The sequence below is a fragment of the Orbicella faveolata genome, unplaced genomic scaffold (genome assembly GCF_042242905.1).
Source record: "Orbicella faveolata isolate gen_17 unplaced genomic scaffold, um_ofav_v1 contig_47, whole genome shotgun sequence".
NCBI classification, from domain to species: domain Eukaryota; kingdom Metazoa; phylum Cnidaria; class Anthozoa; order Scleractinia; family Merulinidae; genus Orbicella; species Orbicella faveolata.
In genome coordinates, this window is record NW_028301577.1 from 3,997,575 (window position 1) to 4,018,900 (window position 21,326).

Consider the following 21,326-nt stretch of genomic DNA (forward strand, 5'->3'; position numbering starts at 1 on the left):
GGGCCAATCAAATTAACAGAAAAGAGGCGGTCGAACTAAGTCGTGTGTCGCATGTGGTGTGGAAATCCATACTACAGTTTTATTACTTTTCTACAGAGTTTTTAGTGTATTTTGTAGATATTTCAACTATATATAAAGGAGGAGAGTATCTTAAACAATGGTGGACCAGCCTGGCGCTGGTGGCTCTCGCTCCTACAAAATCCGTGGGTATACGAGAGAGAGACAATCTGCGAAACCGTATGCCCGTCCACCTGGGCGAAAGAAGGTACGTCAGTTGAACTTCGTCCAATATTGAGTTTCCCGTTTCCTTAAACTTGTAAAACGGTGCTTTCACTATGAAAGAAGTAGCAGTCTTTAACTTTATACGTAAACTGAGCCGGTACTACTTTGTTGGGAAATAACCCCATGCTCTTCGTGTGTTGCATTGCAGGGAGTTATTGAAACGGTTAAAGATTTCTTCTCACCGGCATGGCTGGTAGATCTTTTTAAAGGAACTCAGAGGTCACAAGCTGTCGAAATCGAGGACGCCGAAGATGAAAATGACCACGACGAAGTGTCACAGAGAGTTGAACAAAGCTCCAGTGTAGATTCTAATGAGCGAGCATTTAGTCGACTCGACCAAAGGGTTTCCGCACCGACCAAGGTCGGAAACGGGCAGTTGGGATCTTCGTTCGGGCCGAGATATTTTTCGTCAATTCTACGAGAACGGGAACTTTCTAGCGAAACACCTTCGACTTCAAGACCTTCACGAACGTTTGGCTTATCTAGCGGAGATGATCGCCTCGCAGAAGCTTCTACGAGTTTGGGTAGATCTGAGGAATGCGAGAGCGAAGTTCCAAAATCGAGGAACGAGGAAGATTTCGCGCAACTGGAAACCGTCGTGGTAAGTTGAATCACTTACGACGTGATAAAATATAATTAATTAGTGACAATGCTCGCACTGGTCTTTGTGAAATTCCTTTGATTGGAAAAAGGGGCTACAATTTTAGCTTGTGCTCAGAATGCAGCCCCCAAATGGATGCGAGTTGCATTGATCAAAGGCCAAGGCTAAATACTTTGGTGGGTGAAAGTGTTATCAAATTATTTAATCACTCATAATAACATTCACTCATCTGGGTAGTTTAGACTTCAAAGAAGTACGCAGACTACTCCAGGTTACCATGTTTATTTGCTCATGAACAACAGAAAATCCTATATCTGGTAGTTATGCACTATATTAATTATTTCCACTTTGATTCACCATGTACATCTTGTGTAGGTATTTACTTTCTTACTGTGTAAGCTTCCTTTGTATGGCACATTCTGTTAATTAAAATGTACATGTACCTTACGGAAATGAATGATGAGTGATGGTATGCGTGTGATCTGACGGTATAAATAATACCATCCTCCGTTGCAGATTGCCGTGTAAAACTGGTATTCTAAAAATATTTCCACTTTGTTACATTATTCAACTATAGTATAGTAGGCGTCTTCCATTTTTCCTGAAATCTGGTGCCAGTGAACTGATATTTCACCACATTAATGCTCAGTCTACCATAGCAAACTTCACAGAATTATAAGGTATATAGAAAGTTTACATCAATCTTTTTTCATGGAAATTGCAATCTGAAATAAGGAAGTAGATTTATGAACAGTAATGAGCAATCAATAGTTACCATCACTCATCATAAGTTTTGTTGGCGTCAAGGCCTGTAATTAAAGAGGTCAACACAGTGTTTTAAAATACTATGTAGCATAAAGTGTTTAATCTGGTCTTCACTTGCGATGAATGGAAGGATAAGTGCAAGGAAAGGAGTCCACATTTAAACATAGAGATGTGGAAACACTAAAACCTTGCATGCGTGCTTTCATTTCGCAGTGTTTCGTGTTATTATGCCTTTAGTGAATACCAAGCTAAAGACAAACCAAAAATAATTTTCTGATCCTATGAAGAAAAATCTTTTTCAGAATTTTACACAGGAGACCTAGTATATCCTGAAATGCTTTTACCTTCAACCTTTACAGGAAGAAGACCTCTCTATAGTCCAAACCAACAGGCAAGACATGAGTAAATCAGATTCAATCAAGACTTCCACTCCTGCCTTGTTTTCGACTTCTGGGGTCAAAAGAAGACCCAATACCTCAATATTTGGAGAACCATTATCCACGTGCGAAGCTTCATCATCAGGTGGAGCAAGTACATCCAGGCCACAGCTGTTCAAGCCATTGTCTGAATCTCGTCCTCAGGCTTACTCCTTACCTAAAAACAGGCCCTCTTTCTCTGTGGCTGCTTTTGGCTCTCCCCTACCAGTAAGTGATTGAGTTTTAAGGGGGCACTGTCATTGGTGTGAGAAGAAAGTTGTGCTATATCCCAGGGCTAATGAATTTCATGGTTTGGCTAGTAGATTCTATCCTTTGCTTGTCCTGAGGACGAGTAAATTTTCTTGGAAATTTTTGAAATTTGAATGTTAGGAAATTCAAATTATTGAAGTAGCTAAGGAGATGAAACTATCATGTTAATTTAATTTTAACTTAATTAAACAGGGTAATGAGATGTTTTTTTGGAAAGGGGGAGGGCAGGGTTTGTACGGGTCCTGGAAAACCTGGAAAGTCCCGGAAGTTTACTGTGGCATTTTCCAGGACTGGAAAGTCCTGGAAAAGGGCTACTGGTCCTGGAAAGTGCTGGAAATCTGTTAAACTCAAGTAAAAAATATGAAATGTATGGCAGACAGCAAGGAGAATTAAAATTGAGATCTTGGGAGTGAAAGGGTTGACGTGAATTTTAGAGTCCTGGAAAAATCAATCTGAGTCCTGGAAAAGTCCTGGAAATTTGTTTCTGGAAAAGGGTACGAACCCTGGGAGGGGGGGCATCATAGTTATGGTTTGCCTGAAGTTGTACCTTGTATCATGAGTAAAACTTCCAGAATTCAAAGTTTCATTGATGGAAATCTAAAAATGTGAGTCTAATTTGGTTGGAATTACAGTGAAACCCCAGTAACTTGAACTCAGATAACTCGAACTGAGTCTCAATTCCCTTGGATTTGACCCAACTTTTCAGTCATTTTTACTCGGTTAACTCAAACTCGGATAAGTCAAAAATCCTGCTAACTCAAACTAAATTTTGTTTCCCTTGATCAAAATTTACCCCGATAACTGAAATTTCTGGTTCTTATAAGTCGCCATGGATGCCCATTGGGATATCCCATTCGCTTTTCTTATCATGTGATCGAATTCTAACACTAGAACAAAGACTGGAGCAATTTGATTTTAATTAGTGCAACAAACAGATCACTGCAAGCAAAGTCAGATTTGCAATTGATGCTGGTGAACGAGGGTGCAAAGGAAATCAGAAGCCATGTACAACAAATAGAGGCATTAGCAGAAAGAATCTTCAGGAGCTCCCTATGACAACAGACGCTGCATTCATTTTTTGTGCCTAAGTAATGAGAACTTTACGGATATGATAGAACGACGCCGACGCAAAAGGGAACATAAATTGAGTGCATTAAATAGACTTAAGTTACATTCACAGTATTGCATTGTTGTAAGAATGCATAAGCGTTACAGTTGTTACAAAATGTATTAGTTTCTCGTGAAATAACTTTTATTTGCACTGCATTGTATACCGAAGTGCTGAAAATCAATAAACTATTAATTGTTAACCTGGAAAATTGGATATTTTAATCGACTCTAATAACTCGAAACCCCGCTAACTCAAACAGTTTTTCATTTCCCTTCAGAGTTCAAGCTACTGGGGTTCTACTGTACTTTAATTGTGCATGTGCACTGATCATATTAAAGAAATCAAGGTACTTGACCAAAAATGAAACAGTCACGACAGTGCTCCTTTAAGGATGAAGTTCTGCTGAATGATTTTTGTCAATGATTTGACATTATTAAAAAGTTAGGTAGTCATGGGCAATTTTTTAATTCAGTAATTGTTTGAGAGATATGTTGCTAGGTCTAAAATGACACTCTTGAAGCTGCATGTATCTTGTGTCATTTCTAGAAGTTAATGAATCATTTTTTTACCACTGCACTTGGATCATGAGAACTAGGTTACAGACCCATGAAAGTTTTCTCATGTACAAAAGGCTCATTCTCATAAATTTTAGGAAACAACATTCTATATTATTGACATTTATCTCTAAAGTTCTAGAGAAACATTTAATCTGCTTTGCTCGATGAATTTACGGTTGTTAAATGGCACTATATTTATATTTATGTACCATTTTGCCCAAAAGTGAATCTAGAGTTATATGGAAATTTCACTAAAAACTGTTCTTTATTTTCTAAAAAGGCTTAAGCTTAACTCTTGATGCAGGAGATAGAAGTTTTGACAAAATATTAAATGTTAGCTATTTTCCCTTTCCAGCCTATGCCTCCTCAACCAGGTGGCTTTTCCTCTCCATTTTACCGTGGAAGGACATCTTTTGGTGGAGCATCCTCTATACATTCTTCAGGATACAAAAGACTGAGAACACATTCTCCAACCCCTGGAGAGGTATAATAACATGTGGAGATCATTGATAACGTTGAACCCTTTGTTGCAGACTCATTCAATTTTTTTTTTTCTTTTTATCATAAACTTTATTTGTTTTCTGCACTACTAGTTTCATTCATTGTATGATTTGTTCTATGTACGATTTGTTTTTTTTTTTTTTGGTATCTACTGAAGGGACAATATGCCAACTGATTTTGTGTAGTATGTCCAGGAGCTTGCTAAAAACTGGCCTTGTCATCTTGCAGTAGAAGTAGTGTTAGTGTAGTGTGAACGAATATTGAACAAGGTGTTACAGACTTCATTAGCTGTTCTCTGGTTTTAACGAGTCTTTGGAAGGGTGCAAAGTCATCCTCTTAAATCTCTTGACACTTGAAATGTCAATTCATGTACTTAAAGCATGTATTTAAAATAAAATTTAAGATGGTTTCTTTAATTTGATTTAATTCTTTTGTAGGTTCCAAAACCAGTAAGAAAAGTGATAACACCGAAGCCTGTTTCAAGTAAGTTTTTATTCTTTCGCATCTTGACTGAACAAGTTTGGTCAATAAAGGAATAACTTATTATATATCACTGAATAGGTGGGCATGAGCCTTTTCAGGAATTGCTGTCTGGCATCTCGCATGTTCAGTGCCTTTATTTCCAGTTTATGCATAGATTTGAAGCATTTAATACTTACTAACCCAATCAAAGTAAAATAAGGTGTATTTGTTGATTTAGATAAGTGAGACCAGATGGATCGTTTTTGGTTTTTTGCACAGATCTTGCTCTGCTTGGTGCATGTAGAATGAACTTGAGCCAGATATTCCCGCCTCTGTCATTCCTACTCAGTCAAAAAGAACATGAATTCATATATTAAGTAAAAATTGAATTTAAATTAAAAATGCTATCTTTTCCATTTGTTTAGCTGCTGGAAGTAGTGGTGTAACAAGAACAAGAACAAAAAGAACATCTATGTATTAAGTAAAAATTGAATTTAAATGAAATAATTATAACATCTTCTTCATTTGTTTAGCTGCTGGAAGTAGTGGTGTAACAAGTCAAACTGCAAAAAGAATACTTGAAGCATTAGAAAGCATGTCCTCACCTTTAATTGTAAGTACTTGTGGTGAGCAATCTTTCCTTTCAGTAGTAATCTTTTTTTTTATTGAGAGCATGACAATCCAAACCTAATTGTTTTATTACAAATGATTTTGACAGGATGCCAGAAAGATACCAACGCCACCCATCTCCCCTTCAGCCTCTCCACTATCCTTTTCTGTGAGTATAGTCAAGTCTTTTCACTTGGTATCTTACTAGGCAACAAAACAAAATATTAAAATTTCATATTTCCCTGCTCTTTTGTAGCCTGCTAAACGGCGAAGAGCTCCCCTTCCCTCTCGATCGATAGGTTCTCCACGTTCCTTGAAGGTGAGAAATGATTTTTTTTTTTGCTGGTCATTGCTGAACATACATGTAACTGTCGTATACCCAATGGTGTATTCCTTCTTAATTTTGTGATTCCATTTTGTTTTGTAGGCTCATTTTCCTGGTCCTCCAGTACAAGATCTCTCTGCACCCCAACAAGCAGCAATCTCACAGTTGAGGGCAAAAGAAGCTGTCATACCTGAGAGTGCAGCCACTTCATCTGCTTCACTGTAAGGACATGTTTATATATTTATTTATGTTCAAGTTCAAGGACCTGAAAGAGCTGGAACTTGAAATTAAAATTCAAGACCTTGAAAGTCCTTGCGAAGTGAATTTAATAGTCTCCTAAAAGTCTCTGATTCCTAATAAATTTCATTTCTGGATTGTAAATAATTCAGAAAAACCTATCTAACTGGCATTTTTGTCTGTGCCATGTTATGTTAACCTGCCCCAATGTTAGTGGTGTTGATGTTACAGTTATGGCTGTTGCAAACTACATGTAACTAGATGTCTTTCTTTCCCTTAGATTTTCTACAACGACAACAACCATCCCAACATTCTCAAAGGTATTGGAAACTTAATCTGACGTGCTGTACTTACCCCTACAATGTACTTTTTTCCAACATATTTTCTGTTCAACTTTTCATTTCATTGATAAATTTTTGATTGTGATTTGACTAGTTTTTATCTCTGTGCCTTTCAGCCTTCAGTGTCATCATTCACCCCAACACCTTTACCAGTTTCTCTTTCACTGTCATCGTCTAAAGCTGGAGGAAAAGTAAAAAGTTCAAGAAGCACGGGCCATTACACACAGAGAGAAAGAGGCACTGACAAGAGTGAAGCAGAGGTATGTAGCATCTGTTAGCATTTAGATAACTACTGAGGTTTGTACACTTGAGCAATTTTTGTCAGCTCAAAATGGGCGTATTAAACTACTACAGTGTAAAATGGAGGTGTTTAATAAGTGTGATTTTATAGAGAGATTTTATAGAAGACAAAAAAGGAGATATTTAATATTGAATCTTGTCATTTTTGCTTTACTGATGGCTATTCAAACTACTGCTTTGTTCCTTCACCAACGATGTTGTATTTCTGTACTTTCATTATTCTACAGGTTGTGAATCCAATACCAGAGGTTGTGGCACCTGTTCCACTTACATTACCCAATGGAAAATCCCTGCCCTCCTTTGCTTTTAAGCCTACGTCCCAGGCTGAAACTAAAAGAAGTTCTGCAAAGAATGAAATGGTAGTTACTCTGTTGTGCGCTAATGTCCTGACTTATACATTACATTGCAATTCAAAGACACCTGATCACTAGACTGCAACAGTCTAAATACTAATTAAATTCATCAACAATCGATGAGCTTGGAGAATGGTGCCTGAAAGGATGGTGAAGCCCAAGAGCAAACTAAACCGAGCGCATGGGGTATCCATGACAACCCTGTGAACAGCAACCACACGGCACTATCACACTGAAAAAAAAAATAACAGTGGAAACGCAGGATACCTACCACATGCTAACCATGAAGCTAAAAGGGGATGGGTGGGCTGGGAAAAATTCTGAACAAGATCTGTCCAACAGTGAAAAACGCATAAAATCACTTGAAATCCAAAGCTGAGCTGTAAAATCTAGGCGTCCCTGCACAAATCCCCCAGCCACCCCTATCTCACTCTTAGGGAGGCTGCTGGCCAGCAGTCTTGTTTGCATTTAACTAAGCCTAAATTGCATTTAGCCACATTTCAAGATACAGTTCGAAATAACTAAATATTTTGTCTTGTTTCTAGCCAATCTTTACTGCAACTGCTACAACTGTGGACTTCACAAAAAATAACTTCAAGTTCTCATCACCAGAAGCAAAAGTACCAGCATTCTCTCAGGCATCAGCTTCAGTTACTCAGAGTAGCTCTAATAAGGTGAGTCAGCAGGAATTGGAAATCATTGATTGAACCATGTTGTTATTGAACTGAAACTAATCTTCAAAGTCATGACAGTGACTTATTTAGTTTTAAAGGAAGCCTAGAAACAATAGCCAGGGTTTCAATAAGGGCTGGGCATTGGGCAAACTGACTGGCTTTGAGGTTGATTTTGCCTGCCTGGTTTGACCATTTAAAATGAAAGTTTTTCTTATATAGAATCTTAATTCAAAAAGATTTGCGTGCCTGTGAAAACGTAAATGAAATCCCCCACCGGAGATAACAGTTGAAATGGGAGAATGTGTTCTGAGCTGCCCTTGCAACTGCTATGGCTGCTTTGCAACCAACTCCTTATCACCTTTCATGACTGTACTTTTGTTCAGAATAATTTTGATTTGTACAACTTTCCATTAATTTACAAGCTAGAGTGATCAACTTATGTTTTTTCTTGGTAATATTTATGCATTAACCAGGAGGCAGGTGAACAATGAAATAGTATTTCCTGATATACCACTAAATTCTCGGAACTAAGATTGAAAGAAAAATTCAGGCACTTTTGAAGGAAAAAACATTTCACCCGAAAAAGTCACTTACATCAGTCTTGCACCAACCCATTCAATTATGTTCTTTAATTTGCTTTCTCGTAGATTACATTTTCCTTTAGTCAACCGGTGCCTGTTAGTAAAAGGTAAGCTGTGAAGATCCAGTGATAAAGGCAGTGTTTTTGCTGTCTTTATGTGGTCAGAAAATGTTAACAGCAACTGAACTTGTACTAGTTGTTAAAATGATAAAAAATATGTTGGGATGACAAAATGGATCATGCAATGTTACATCGGGTGTTCAGTGCTTACCATTGCTGAGCCAAATGCATTTAGCAGTTTTAATATTTCTGGTTTTCCAATTATTGCTTTGCAGTGTTGATGATACTGGAAACCTGTCTGTCTCAAACAAGCAGGAGAAAATACTTGTTTCAGAGGTACATGGACATTACAGTTATTGCTAATATTTTTACATAATTTCCTTAACATTTTTGACACTTAGGTGTTCATAATAGTTAGTTGTACAAGTGAAATTGAAAATGACATTTTCCATTTGAAGATAAGTCAAACATCCTGTTGTCAATTCTTTGACTGGCCTTGAGATTGACATAATCCTAGACTGCATTGGTGACGTTGGGAAGCTCACATTTACATGTACCACAATGATGTGACCTGTGTACCAATCATCTGATTTGACTTTGCCAAGTTTGAGTGCATTTAAAAGGAGTAAATAGACAAGTTAAACCATTTAAAACCAAAATAGTGGATAAAATGTTAATTATCTTGGTTTGTTTTTCATTCTCATCTCAGACAAAACAGACAGAAAAACAAGTGGAGCCTAATAACAATCTTCTCAAAAAATTTGCACCATTGCCAGGTTCCTGGACATGTGACACTTGCTTAGTGTCGAACAAGGCCACAGATGTAAAGTGCATAGCATGTCAATCATCTAAACCATCCACTGGAAAACCTGCTCCTAAGAAACCACCTCCCTCAAGCAATGACTTGATGAAAAAGTTTGCCCCGCCAGCAGACATGTGTATGCTTAACAATGAAGCTAGCAAAACAAAGTGTGTTGCTTGCGAGACACCAAAACCTGGTGTCAAACCGCAGGTGTTATCATCAAAACCAGTTGTTAACTCTGACCAGGACTTGATGAAGAAGTTTGCACCGCCAGAAGATTCATGGACATCGGGCACATGCATGGTTCAAAACAAATCAACAGACAGCGCTTGTGTTGCTTGCCAGTCACCACAGCCAGGTGCTTCAAAGACTACAGCAGCAACTACAATGCCGTCATTTGGCATTTCATCAAATGCTGCACCTGACAGTAGTTTAGCAGCAAAATTTGCTCCACCAGCTGGCTCTTGGACTTGTGACACTTGCATGATCAGTAATAAAAGTGATGACTCAACTTGCGTAGCTTGTCAAACACCAAAACCTGGAGCTAAGCCGGGGACAGTCTCAGCAGCTGGCTCAACCTTGGGTGGTAGTCAGACCTTTTCTTCTTTGCCTTTTAAATTTCCGGTCAATAACTCTTTGAATTCAAATTTCAGTCCTATGCCACCAATTAAATTTGGTGTTGGTAGCTCAGATGTTAAAACCAAGGGTGAATCTACTTCCTCTCCATATTTTTTTGGTTCAAGTACTTCCGATCAGAGCAGCAATAATGACTCAAAACAGGAAGAAAGTACTGCGAAACTTTCCGCCACATTCAAATTTGGCTCTTCATCTTCTCAGCTCAGTGATTCAGGAGTAGGTGATCCAAAGACAAACGCTGTGCCGTTACGGTTTGGCTCTTTTCCTGATAATCAGACTGGCAAAGATGGATCCAACAAGGTAACCTTTAATGGTTCAGTCAACAAGGACAATCCAAGCTCAGAGGGATTCACATTTGGAGCTAACCAAGCTACTCCAGAGTCTACCAGCAAAGGTAACACAGTTCATGCCTAGTGTATGTTAGTTTGTTAGTCTACAATGATTATTTAAGTTTAATGTTGTATCTCATTTTTCATGTTCACCCCATTCTCCTTGTGACTCAGCTGTGGCATTACAAGCTGCCAATACTAACATGTTCAGCCTGTAAACTAGGAAAAAGGCGAAGGGATGTGCAAGCAAAACAAGCCAACAGGAAGTTACATGTAGACTTGCCTCACTGATTTATAACTCTTCGTGAGACATCATACATGTATAGTTTGTTTTCCTTCATAAGTCAATTTTAAACAAAATAATTGTAGAAGGTACAGTGTGTTTGTATGTATATACTGAGTGGCTCTCAATGCTAATTTATGTCGTTTCTTGAAGGAAAACTAAATTCAATAGCTGAAGCAGCAGCCAGTGGATTTCTTAAGGTGCCTGAGATCAAAGAACCTGTCAATGTGGAACAAACATCCAAACAAACAGGGCCTGGAATGAGTATTGCAGATGCAGCTAAGACAGGCCTGCTTAAAGTTCCCACTGCTGGCGAAAAGAAAGGTCAGAGGCCAATAAGTTATTGATTGACAAGTTATGTAATTAATGTTAATAAATACAGTTGAACCTTATCCCATAGAGCGGTTTTAACTGATTGTTGAAAAGTAATTGGTTTTTATATTGTTGCACTACATAATTGACTTTAAAAACTCGCACCACTTTTTATCCAATCAAAATTAAAAACCAAAACCAATTATGTACAACTTGCATTTCTCGTCAGCTACTTGTATTTACTTTGAGTTTTGATTGGTTCACTGGATTGTCTGTTTTGTCTGTGATTGGCCAGAGTGATTACGTTGGTTTTGGTGTTAGGGCACACTCTATAGAAAATTGCTCTGAAGAAACGTACTATGTTAAGCTTTACAGGTTAATACAATATTGATACATGACATCAGTTTCAGGTTACCTTATTTTCTTTTTTTTTTGGTCTGTTTGCAGTTGATTTTGCTGCTCCTCCGAATGTCAATCTATTTACTGTAGCTCAGACTACTACGGATACTTCTAGCAGCAAACCAGATACATCATCAAATTCATCTCTAGGAGGTTTGTGTTGTTTGTATGGTTATAGTCGTCCAATCTATTTTCTGCTTCCCTTTCATGCAAGCATCACATCATTTGTCCAGCAGATTAGAAATGGAAGATATTTAAATTTAAATGTTGTGGGAGACGAGTTGCAGGATGTTCTTTCTCAAGTTGTCGAATGCAGCTTTTGACATTTTAAATTAGACTAGAATTTTGTCAAGACGCAGAATTGGAAATTTTCAACATATTTATTTACTGTCATTGAAGTGTTATCAATGTGTTTTGTTTACACAGCTGGCTCCTCAGGATTTTCCTTTACTGCACCCTCAGGAGCACCATCACCCTTCACTTTGGGGGCTGCCACACCGTCATCAGCTAGCACCTCTGCCGGAGATTCTGCGTCATCAGTTACTGGTAGTAAGCCATTCACAAATCCACTAGCTCCTGCAGAATCCAGCTTGACAACGTTTCAGTTTGGTGCAGCCTCGACCTCCGCTACAACTACTTCGTCACAAGCTGTTAGTTCCACAAGCTTGGTTCCTTCACCATTTAGTTTCCAGGCTGTAAATTCTTCCGCACCGACCAAGACCACTGCTGCTTCACCATTCACTTTCATGGCAAATGCCGCAGGTCCTTCCACAACTCCAGCAGCGCCATTTAGTTTTGGCTCAAATGCTGCAGGGACGGCGGCATCGGCCGTCACAGGAACATTTCAGTTTGCAGCACCAAACACTGAAACGGCAAGGTCTTTGAATCCCCAGCCTCAAGCTCCAGCTGGAGCTGCTGGGTTATTCCAGTTTGCTGCCACTAATGCTGTTGCTGCGGTGACAACTGCCACAACTCAACTACCATCACAAACATTCGGTCTGACATCCACTCCAGTGAGTTCAAGTTCAGAAGCAGTTAAGACGTTTGCCTTCAATGCTGGCCCCACAGCACAAGGATTTTCGTTTGCCCCCTCGCAACCTTCCGGAACAGTGGGAGGTTTGCAATTTGGTGCACCAGCACCTAAGCCTGAAGCAGCATTTGCTGGATTTGCACCTGTGCAACCATCTTCAAGTCAACCAACGGTTAGTCTTCTTCCCTTGAAGAATTTCTTGATGGCAGCAAGATTGATTCTTACCTTACTTTGTTTTCATTGTCGTAAGAGATTAAGTTGTGTTCACACACAATGAAAAATGTTAACACAAAACACGGAAAGGAACCTCCTGAAACTCTTGAAATAGTAACGTAACTTAGTGAACAGCTGGGTTCGCTCGGATTCTAGGTACACCTAGAGGTACATTTAAACGTTTTTGTTCGTTTGCTTGTTTGTTTGTTTTGAACAAATAAGATCCTGTATCCAATTCGGCGCCACGCTCGATTTACCAAAACGTAATTAACAGGATTGATGATATTGTGATGGTGGAATAGGTGATGATTTAGTGAAAGAAGAATTGGTTACAGTGTGACTTGCAGATCGAGTTACAAGTGAGCTGATTTATCTGTTCCTTGATTGTTGTTGTTTACAGCCATTTATGTTTGGCGCGCCACCCTCCAACCCCACACCTACTCCAGAAGAAACCATGGAGGCCGATGGTAATAACAGTTCTGGCAATCCATTTGCTGCGCCAGGTAAGTTACCGCTTTGTCTTCGGACACTTCTTCTATTAAGCAACACTTCTTAATCATAAAACCACTAAAAACGGTATCTGGTCGTTAAACCCCCAAGTCGATTAGCCCCTAACCGAAACCACTGTCTATTTCTCGTTCTTTAAGCGTGAATGGGGGCTACTGCTAATCGACTTCTGGTTGGGGACCAAACGGTTAGGGGCTAACCGGTTGGGGTCGTTTCACCCAAGCACACGCAAAAAATTGCCAGTTTTAGACTGGCTGAAAGACCCCTTGTACCTTCCTACTTTATAGCACAATTGAGTTAATCATTTTTGTGTCCTGAATTGTTAGCTAATCCTACAGGAAACGGGTTTGGTTCCACAGGACCCAGCTCAGGGGGTTTTGCCTTTGGAGCGCCTAGTGCTCCTTCAGCGGCAGGGTTCAATTTTGCCGGGGCCGCTCAGGCAAATACAGAACCAAGCACCTTCGCGTTTGGAGCTGGTGTAGGAGGAGCCCCTACATTTGGAGCAAGTACTGCACCAACGGGCGGCGGTGAGTGTCTTGAAATATTTCTTTCTAAGAGTGACTGAATAAATCAACTTTTTAAGGTTTACACTTGATGTATCGCGCGAGTGACAAACCTGTCAATACCTGCTTTGTATTTTTGCTGGCCGGTTGTTTTCTTTTCGCCCCTTTTACCACGTGCGATCAAGTATCAACTCACGAGGCAGAAATTCGAAAATAACAAAACAAAAGCAGTGAGTATACTTAGCTTGCGAATATTCTTAACAGTTTTCTAGTGACCGTTGTAGAAATTTGTTTTAAAAAAAAACTCAGAATTGAGCGGAGAAACTGTTCTTGCTGTCTAAATCCTTTAGCCCAGTCAGTTAGTAGTCTGTCCACAGACACATTATTTTGTCTTGAGTTTGTCGAGACCGTAAGCTTAGCGAAATATCAACCGGGCGCGTGGGATATGAACGAGCCAAAACACGAGGGGGTGGGATAAGCCTCTCTCGCTGACCGTTCTCCCGTTCGGTAGCGCTCGCATTGCTCGCGCGCTCAAAGAAAAATAACTCGCTACAAAAGAATTAAATGTCTGTGAACAGACTACATCATTACTGATAAGCAATGTTTGTTTGTTATTGGAAGCTGACGTTCCTTCTGTTTATTATTTCGGTGCATAGCAGCTCCAGTCCCCGGTGGATTTAACTTCAGTGCAGCGGCGGCTAATAACAACAGTGCGGGTCCAGCAATGTTCAACTTTGCCGGGGGTGCTGGCACTCCCTCGGGCGGCTCCCTGTTTACCGCGGGTGCTTCAGGAGATCCCAGTAACCCGGCTATAGCCCAGAGAAAGATCAGGAAGGCTGTTAGACGCACCAAGCGGTAGCACAACTGTGCCTGCCCTCCCTACAGTGGGTTTACGTGACATTACTGTTGTACACTAACCGAGTACAAACCTTACGAGACTTGTGTCTCTGCCCGATCAAACGCAACGGGTTAACGAACGTACGACGTTATTCCGAACTGTCCCGAGGACGGTTTTCGTGTAACGTGCCGACTGTTCACACGAACGCTCTGAACCGGCGGCGTATTGTCGCAAGACGTTTGACTAGAACGTAGAATGCGTACGACGGCTGATGCACTCGACGCTTTGTCTGACGGACTGAATGAGGCCTGCCTACTTGGACGATGGTTGTTTTGGGAATGGACACGTCCCAGCAACGAGCTCCGCAGAGATTGAGTTTTAGCATTGCTTTAGCACTGCGACCACTTCATGAACAAATTTTACGATGTGACTCCACAACACAGACCAAAGACATTGATTATTTCACGTTTGTTATCGTCATTGTATATTTTTAGTATCAATCGTTAATATAGCCTCCAGCGCAGACCGGTTCGGGGGCTCGTCTCGCTAGAGGGCGTGACGATCCCAAAAAAAGTCTCTGAGGCTGTCAGTGCGGATCAAATTTCTTTGTTCAAACTACGATGTAAGTGTGATGGATTGTGCGACATGGAATTGTTTCTCTCGGACTTCAACGTCGCGAAGCGATAGTCTACAAACCACCTTTTCCTTCGACAGCCCACGTGAACGTAAAATGAACTAAGCAACCCACGCGAGTGTGTCGCGCGCAACACATTTTCGTGGGGGGGGGGGGGGGGGCGACTCTCCGGAAAGAATAAGGGTTTATAGACTAAGAATTCCTTGTGTACTTTTAAGATATTCCGCATTGCCTCGTTTAGCAAGAGAGGCAGTTCCTTGTGTATTGTGAAAACTTGGGTTGGGATGCCAAACAGGGGTGGATAGATAAGAATTGCCCCAGTAGAAATGGTTTCGTTAGAGAAGAGTAATGACTCGTATTGTATCCACTGTTTAATTTAATTGCTCTCGCGTGATCATTTGTGCTGGTGGTATCTTATAATTATTATTTGTTTTCGTTTTTTTTTTTTTGTTTTTTTGTTTGAGACACACCAATTTGCTCATAGAGTTGATTTTAGTCGCTATCTTTTTTTGAAAATGTAAACATTTGAATATGAAACATTAAAGCATTTATCCCGCCTTGTGATTATTTTCGATGTCTTGAAGACCAACACCTTAAACCGGTTACTACTTGCAGCAGTAGTGTTCTGTAAAATGCACGCAGACCGAAATCTAGCGGACATTTTGCCAGTGTTCAAATTATTTTAAGAGAAGAAATGATGTCATCCGATCTGGGGGATTCTATTTCCAGGTTTAACAGTCCGTACTAAAGTGAAACCGGCTACAAGAGAAACGAAGAGATCCTGAGATTTTCATCCTTTATTGAGCCACAAACTTAGCTAAGTGGATCTAAGCACAATTACATTGTTGGATTGATTTTAGACAGGTTACACGTTAATCTTTTACGATTATGCTATCGATTTCCTTCGATCCAGCTGTGCTTGTTGGGAGAACACTCTTTCAACAGACACTTTTACAGGTCTCGCAGATCTGATTCCTTCGCTCAGACACCGCTTCATAATCCTTCAAACAGGAATACAACCAACAGTTAGACAAAAAAGACCCGTTTCTAACAAGCATCCTTGCATCAAGACTAAAGTTATCACACCGACCGGTGACAAACAATTAGCGCAATGAATCGTTAGAGCTCGAAACAAAACCACGCAGTGGTGCCAAGCGCGGGAAAAAGTAACTGGTGCTAAGCGCAGGAAAACATGTAAAAGGTGTCGGGGGCGGAAAACTTGTAACTGGTGCCAAGCGCGGGAAAGGTTTTCGTTTTAACTATTTTCTTATTCTGTTACCAGTTTCTTGAACAGTCCTGCAGGTCAACAAATGTCAAATTTGATAAACAAGGGACAAGGCCTTTCAGGAAAAGCGACTGTATTTCTACGGTGTCAATGAAGAAAAAGCTATGCTCCCTGATTCCTGTTGTGGCACTGGGGTTAACATTCTTTAATAGAGACTTTTTTTCACTACCGCAATTACCACATACGGGGTTAATGGTTAATTTATATATAAACATTCATTTACCTCCTGATTTCCTGTGTCACGCGGGAATGCACTGTCTTCCTGCGGCACCTTGTGACAAAAAGATAAAACTTAGAATCAAAATCACGGTAGGGAGATTTTCTGTTGACTGCCGTTGAACCCTGAACCAGACTTAAACCGAAAAGATCTAACGAGACTTCGAAGAAATAACGCGAAACATTTTAACTTCCGTGTTGTTCAGGTAACTGGGCGGGGAAGTCCTACTGTACTGCAAAACGTCATCTTGGCTTCAACTGACAAAAGTTCTTTGTAAAACTGAGCTTAAACTGACTTCGACAAACCGGTGACATCAAATGCATATTATTTTAGCCTTGAAAGTCGTTTAAAGATCTTTTGAGAAAATCCGAAGAACTGGTGACGAATCTATCGAGCAGTCGTGTGAAATTCTCCGGAATGGTCTCTTTAATATAGCTTATTTAATTTTAGCTTGTACTGTACTGGTGCCCCTGCTTATAGCATGCCATGAATGAATGTGATCTTATTTTCCCGTTGCAATCTTGGAACCTTGCATCTCTACCTCGATGAAAAAAAAATACTTGTAGGAGAGTTTTTTTTTTCTTTTTTGAGGAAAAGTTCCATACTGGATCAAGTTTTCATCTCTAGCTTTTGTTAGTTGTAGCAAGTTGGAAACAAAGTTTAAAACTCCGTTAGGTGTTAATTTCGTTTTGCAAATGCATACCCTACCTGTACAAGATTCGATCGTTTTTTCTTGCCGACGGAACCTCCACCGCCAAAGTAACCCTCACTTACAGCAAACATACCGGCCAGTAGCACAAGTGTAAAAATCAGTACCTGAAGTTTGCCGTTCATCATGACTAAAGCTAACTAGGAGCAGCGAAGAAATTATATAGCCGTGTTTAAGACTAAAGTGATCCGGAGGAACGATGTGAACTAAGTTTTCAACCGATCTTTTTATGCTGTACGATTGAGGACTGAAACGAGATACACTGAACGGAGGCGTGACAGAGTGCCATTAACATTGTTTACTGTTAATTTTGTACGGTTGCTGATATCTCCAGTGGTTCATTTAAACTTAAGATAACGAGGAAATGCACTCAAAGTGAGCCTCCTTTGGTGTAGATGAATTAACTATAATTAGTATTCAGTTTTATCTGACAATGAACAAGCCTCGTGAAGTTTTTCCACTGACCGCAATTTGAGAATTTTTTTTTGTTAAGTTCCATATTATGACCGTGGTGTTGGCGAAGAAAATTACCTCTATCGCTAAACATTTCCAGAGAATCCTTTGGAATAATCTTTTGCTATCATTTATCGCCTTTTTTCCGCGCAAAACAAACACACAATTATCGTTTATGAAAAGGACATAATTGCTTCCTTTTACATTAGTCAATACTCGTTCATCCGCAATAGGTAAATATCACGAAACGGGTCGAAAATATGAGAAACAGTAAAGTGAATAAGTCGTCATTGTCCTTTGGACACTTATAACGGACGCCACCAGGATTGCAGAGGGGTTTTTTAAGTCAAAATTTCTAATGAGCTGAGAGATTATCTTTTGCAATTTGAAACTACGAATATAAAGCTGGTTGAGAGCAAATAATGAATCATTTTGACTGTAGTTTCTTTTCAACCTCGTTCCAGGCTCTCTCTCTCCCCGAAACGAGGTTGATCTCTTTCCTTATACGGACAAAGATTCACTGGACTTGCATGACCTAGCCTTTAATCAAAGAACATTTTCGGGTCATGCTCGGATAATATTTCTCCAAAGTTAATAAGTTAATACTTTTTCCTTGGTCACTGTTGTAAAAGTGCCCGAAACTACAAGCAGTGCTAATTGATTACAATGTTAATTAAGTTAATTTCATGTTTTTATTTGAACAACGCGACCAATCTTCAGTCATGAAGCAAATAGCTGGTATTTATACTAACACTAAAACAAAGATCTTATTATTAACCCATTCTTTTAAAATTCCGGCCCACGAGTAAATTTTAGTCTGAAATCCCATAACAGGACTTACAGGATCTGCGATCATAACATCCTTTCTGATCATCATGTTTAGATAATCAGTTTCTGGTTATTTCGGTCACCGTTGTCAGTGTCCGAATCTACAAACAGTTCTAATTAAATTAGGGTTATTTGACAAAGCGGCATCGCAGTCATGCAGTTTGGCAAATAAATCATGTTTTTTTCTAATCTATAATTTCATAACTGCTATTTATATACTGACATTTTTATAAATATATCATTATTAAAACTTTTAATTCTAATCCACGAGTAAATTCACTGGCAAATTTATAGTCTAATGGACTTGCATGACCTACAATAACGTGATCTTCTCATATCATGTTCAGATAATATCTCTGGTTACTGCTTTTTCCTCGGTCACCGTTGTCAGTACCTGAATCTACAAACAGTACTTATTGATTACAGTGTTATTGAATTTAATTAGGCGTAACAATAAGATTTTCAGAGATAACTAATTGACTCTTATCGCTGAGGAATGGCAGTGGCATGCAACTGAGCTCACCCAACATCAGTCCCAGAGGATCATGGAAGTCAACTTCTGCTTTGAAGTAAATTAAATAATGATAGACGCTTTACTGTGGCTATCATTCGTCTATTTTCTTAACAGTTGTACCGTTCACATCATTTTCACGTTCTTTTTAAGTATATGCCACTTTCTAATATTCTACAAAATTCTTGAAATCTAACATCATCATGGGGAATCCAAAATGGCGGATATTGGTTACGTCATAATCTACAGGACCATCGTGAAAACACTCTTCACTTGCATTACATTATATATGCATTCTTGTAAAGCATGATTGTTTTGAAACTTCTCTCCATCAAGGTAACACAGAAATCTCGAAAACTTCAGAGCACAAATTTATCTCTCACCTTGGTACCTTAGCTCCCAATGGGATCAATATACGTTATTTAATTAAGGACGTTTGCGCCCAGAATGTTCCCACGTACAGATCTACTATATACGCATATGCAGCCCACAATCCCCCAGGTTCACCGGCTCTGACGAAAGCGTAACGCTCGGAACGTTGTCTTCCAAACTCTCTAAGGCGGTAATTTACCTACATGAACTACAAGTTGATAAATAGTGATCGTCTACTGTCCTTGAATAAGAAGCGAGTTCAGAGGAGGACACAGAAAATTCAGAAAGAGAGAACCGAAAAATTTACAGCAGAGCACAAGTAACCTGTCCCTTCCCCTCCTTCCCTCACCCCCTTCAAAACCGAATGAAAAATTCCGTTTTTAAGATGGTTGGTAAATTTTTTTTTTTTCGGAAGTACAAAAAAGGGCCACCTGGCCCTCTCGCCCCTGGAGTTCCAGTTACCGGTTTAACGGTATACAATCAGGCCACCTTGATTCCAGACTCCGAGAGTAGCCGGATTAATAACTCGATTTAAAATTCCTGCCTTTATTGGTCCCTCGTCTCTTGGAGTTCCGTAATAGTTCTCATAGAGAACAGCTCGCAGTGACTCAAAAATGTGTTTGCTTAATTTACAGTATCTTACAAATGTAAGCAGGCCCTGTACGTTATTTCATTAGTAGTCTTAACGCGCTAGCACTTTTCAGGGGCACCCAACGACCGTTTTCTCTTGCATACTTTTAAACGCTGTTTTAGGATATCTGGAGTACTTTTAAAGCTCTGTAGGTTAATTTTAGGTTGCGCTAAAAAAAATTGCTCTGTTCGGTTATTCTAGGGGAACTTGAGTATTCTCGAATTTGTTGGGCTTTTTTGTCTATTTCCCGAAAACCTTAGGTCCAATCGCCTTTCCGAAAATGATAGCTGACCTTTTTTCGGTACCCAAAACGACATTTTGAACAATCCGAAAACAACAGACATTAAATTTCTCATATCACGAAAGTTCGAGGTGACAATTCTCTTAAGAAAATCAGAGGGATTAGAGCCCTTCCGAACAGATAATTTACCGAAACGATCCGCTGGGTGCCCCTGACTTTTGCGAAATAGAACTGCGTAGTATGAATAAACGTCTTTCAAAATGACTTATTTGTTTGACAAACATCAAAGCAAGTGCAATTAGAAGGGGTATCACTACATAAAGTCTGTGAAGAATCTTTAGAAATAAATGTCCAGTTTTTGGATCATCTAGACAATGAACGGAAGGCCACTTATAACCTCTTAAGAAAGCCGATTGTTATAGCAGGGGTTTGCATATGGCCGGCAACTAGAACAATTGTATCAGTAAACGAATGTTTGCCTTCTAAAGTGTTTCGCTATTTTTACCTGTGTAGGGGATCGTTTGCGTCCTACGAAACTCCCTGCACTGTTGAAACTCTCACCCTGGCTAACCATACTTGATAGCAATGCAAGAGTAAGTAACAATGTTTGAAGTTTGATACACATCCTAAAAATGGCTAGCTGCAATTAAACAGATGAAAATCCAGCGTGTTTCGTCTTGACTCCAACGGATGCTCAACGCAGCGTGAACGTTTTGTGCCTGCGCTTTTTGCTGAGCCATTTATATAACCACATCTCCCAAAAGACACGTATGAACGAAGTCTGCGGTCAATGAAGTTAAGAAATACCATAATTTATTAATCAATTACCTTTTCAACCCTTGTTTTAATTTTGAACTTTTACTTTAGCGACATCCATGTGGTCGTTTATTGTCATAACAAGGTATCATTATCTACTTCATTTTAAAAAGAGATTAAGTGTAATAAAATTCATTATCGTCATAATGGTTAAAACCAAAAAACGTGCATTCTCAGGTGTACTTTCATTTCCACTGTAAAAATTTATGTCCATTAGAATACTGTTTCAGTAAATGCTCACATCTGATTGGTTTTGAAAAGGTCAACTCATTCCAAAGTTTAGAGCTCGTGGCCAGAGTCTGGCGCCAATTCTGTCTCGACGTATTTCCAGTC

General features: G+C 39.5%; 1 protein-coding gene and 1 long non-coding RNA gene across 5 annotated transcripts; one reads left to right on the forward strand and one right to left on the reverse strand.

Moving 5' to 3' along the window:
- Nucleotides 1-8: 8 nt before the first annotated feature.
- Nucleotides 9-15,494, forward strand: LOC110065896 (uncharacterized). 3 transcript variants are annotated; one of them, XM_020773072.2, is made up of 22 exons: nt 9-265; nt 431-883; nt 2,008-2,292; nt 4,358-4,486; nt 4,941-4,986; nt 5,499-5,578; nt 5,684-5,743; nt 5,831-5,893; nt 6,002-6,120; nt 6,417-6,456; nt 6,594-6,737; nt 7,005-7,136; nt 7,676-7,804; nt 8,452-8,492; nt 8,720-8,780; nt 9,154-10,276; nt 10,648-10,818; nt 11,254-11,358; nt 11,632-12,407; nt 12,849-12,951; nt 13,282-13,482; nt 14,115-15,494. In XM_020773072.2, exons 1-22 carry the CDS (start codon nt 158-160, stop codon nt 14,315-14,317), a joined length of 4,572 nt encoding a protein of 1,523 aa, XP_020628731.2. In that variant the 5' UTR covers nt 9-157; the 3' UTR covers nt 14,318-15,494. The 3 variants fall into 3 exon arrangements, with proteins under 3 accessions (XP_020628731.2, XP_020628762.2, XP_020628754.2); XM_020773103.2 differs by having other exon boundaries at nt 13,315-13,482; XM_020773095.2 differs by having other exon boundaries at nt 10-265; nt 14,118-15,494.
- A 218-nt stretch (nt 15,495-15,712) lies between these two features.
- On the reverse strand, nt 15,713-20,889 carry LOC149096819 (uncharacterized). Of its 2 annotated transcripts, none has more exons than XR_016204172.1 (3): nt 20,683-20,889; nt 16,439-16,486; nt 15,713-15,931 (listed from the first exon to the last, which is right to left on the reverse strand). It is a non-coding gene; the product is annotated as an uncharacterized LOC149096819 (long non-coding RNA). The 2 variants fall into 2 exon arrangements; XR_016204171.1 differs by lacking the exon at nt 20,683-20,889 and adding an exon at nt 17,141-17,353.
- Nucleotides 20,890-21,326: the final 437 nt, after the last annotated feature.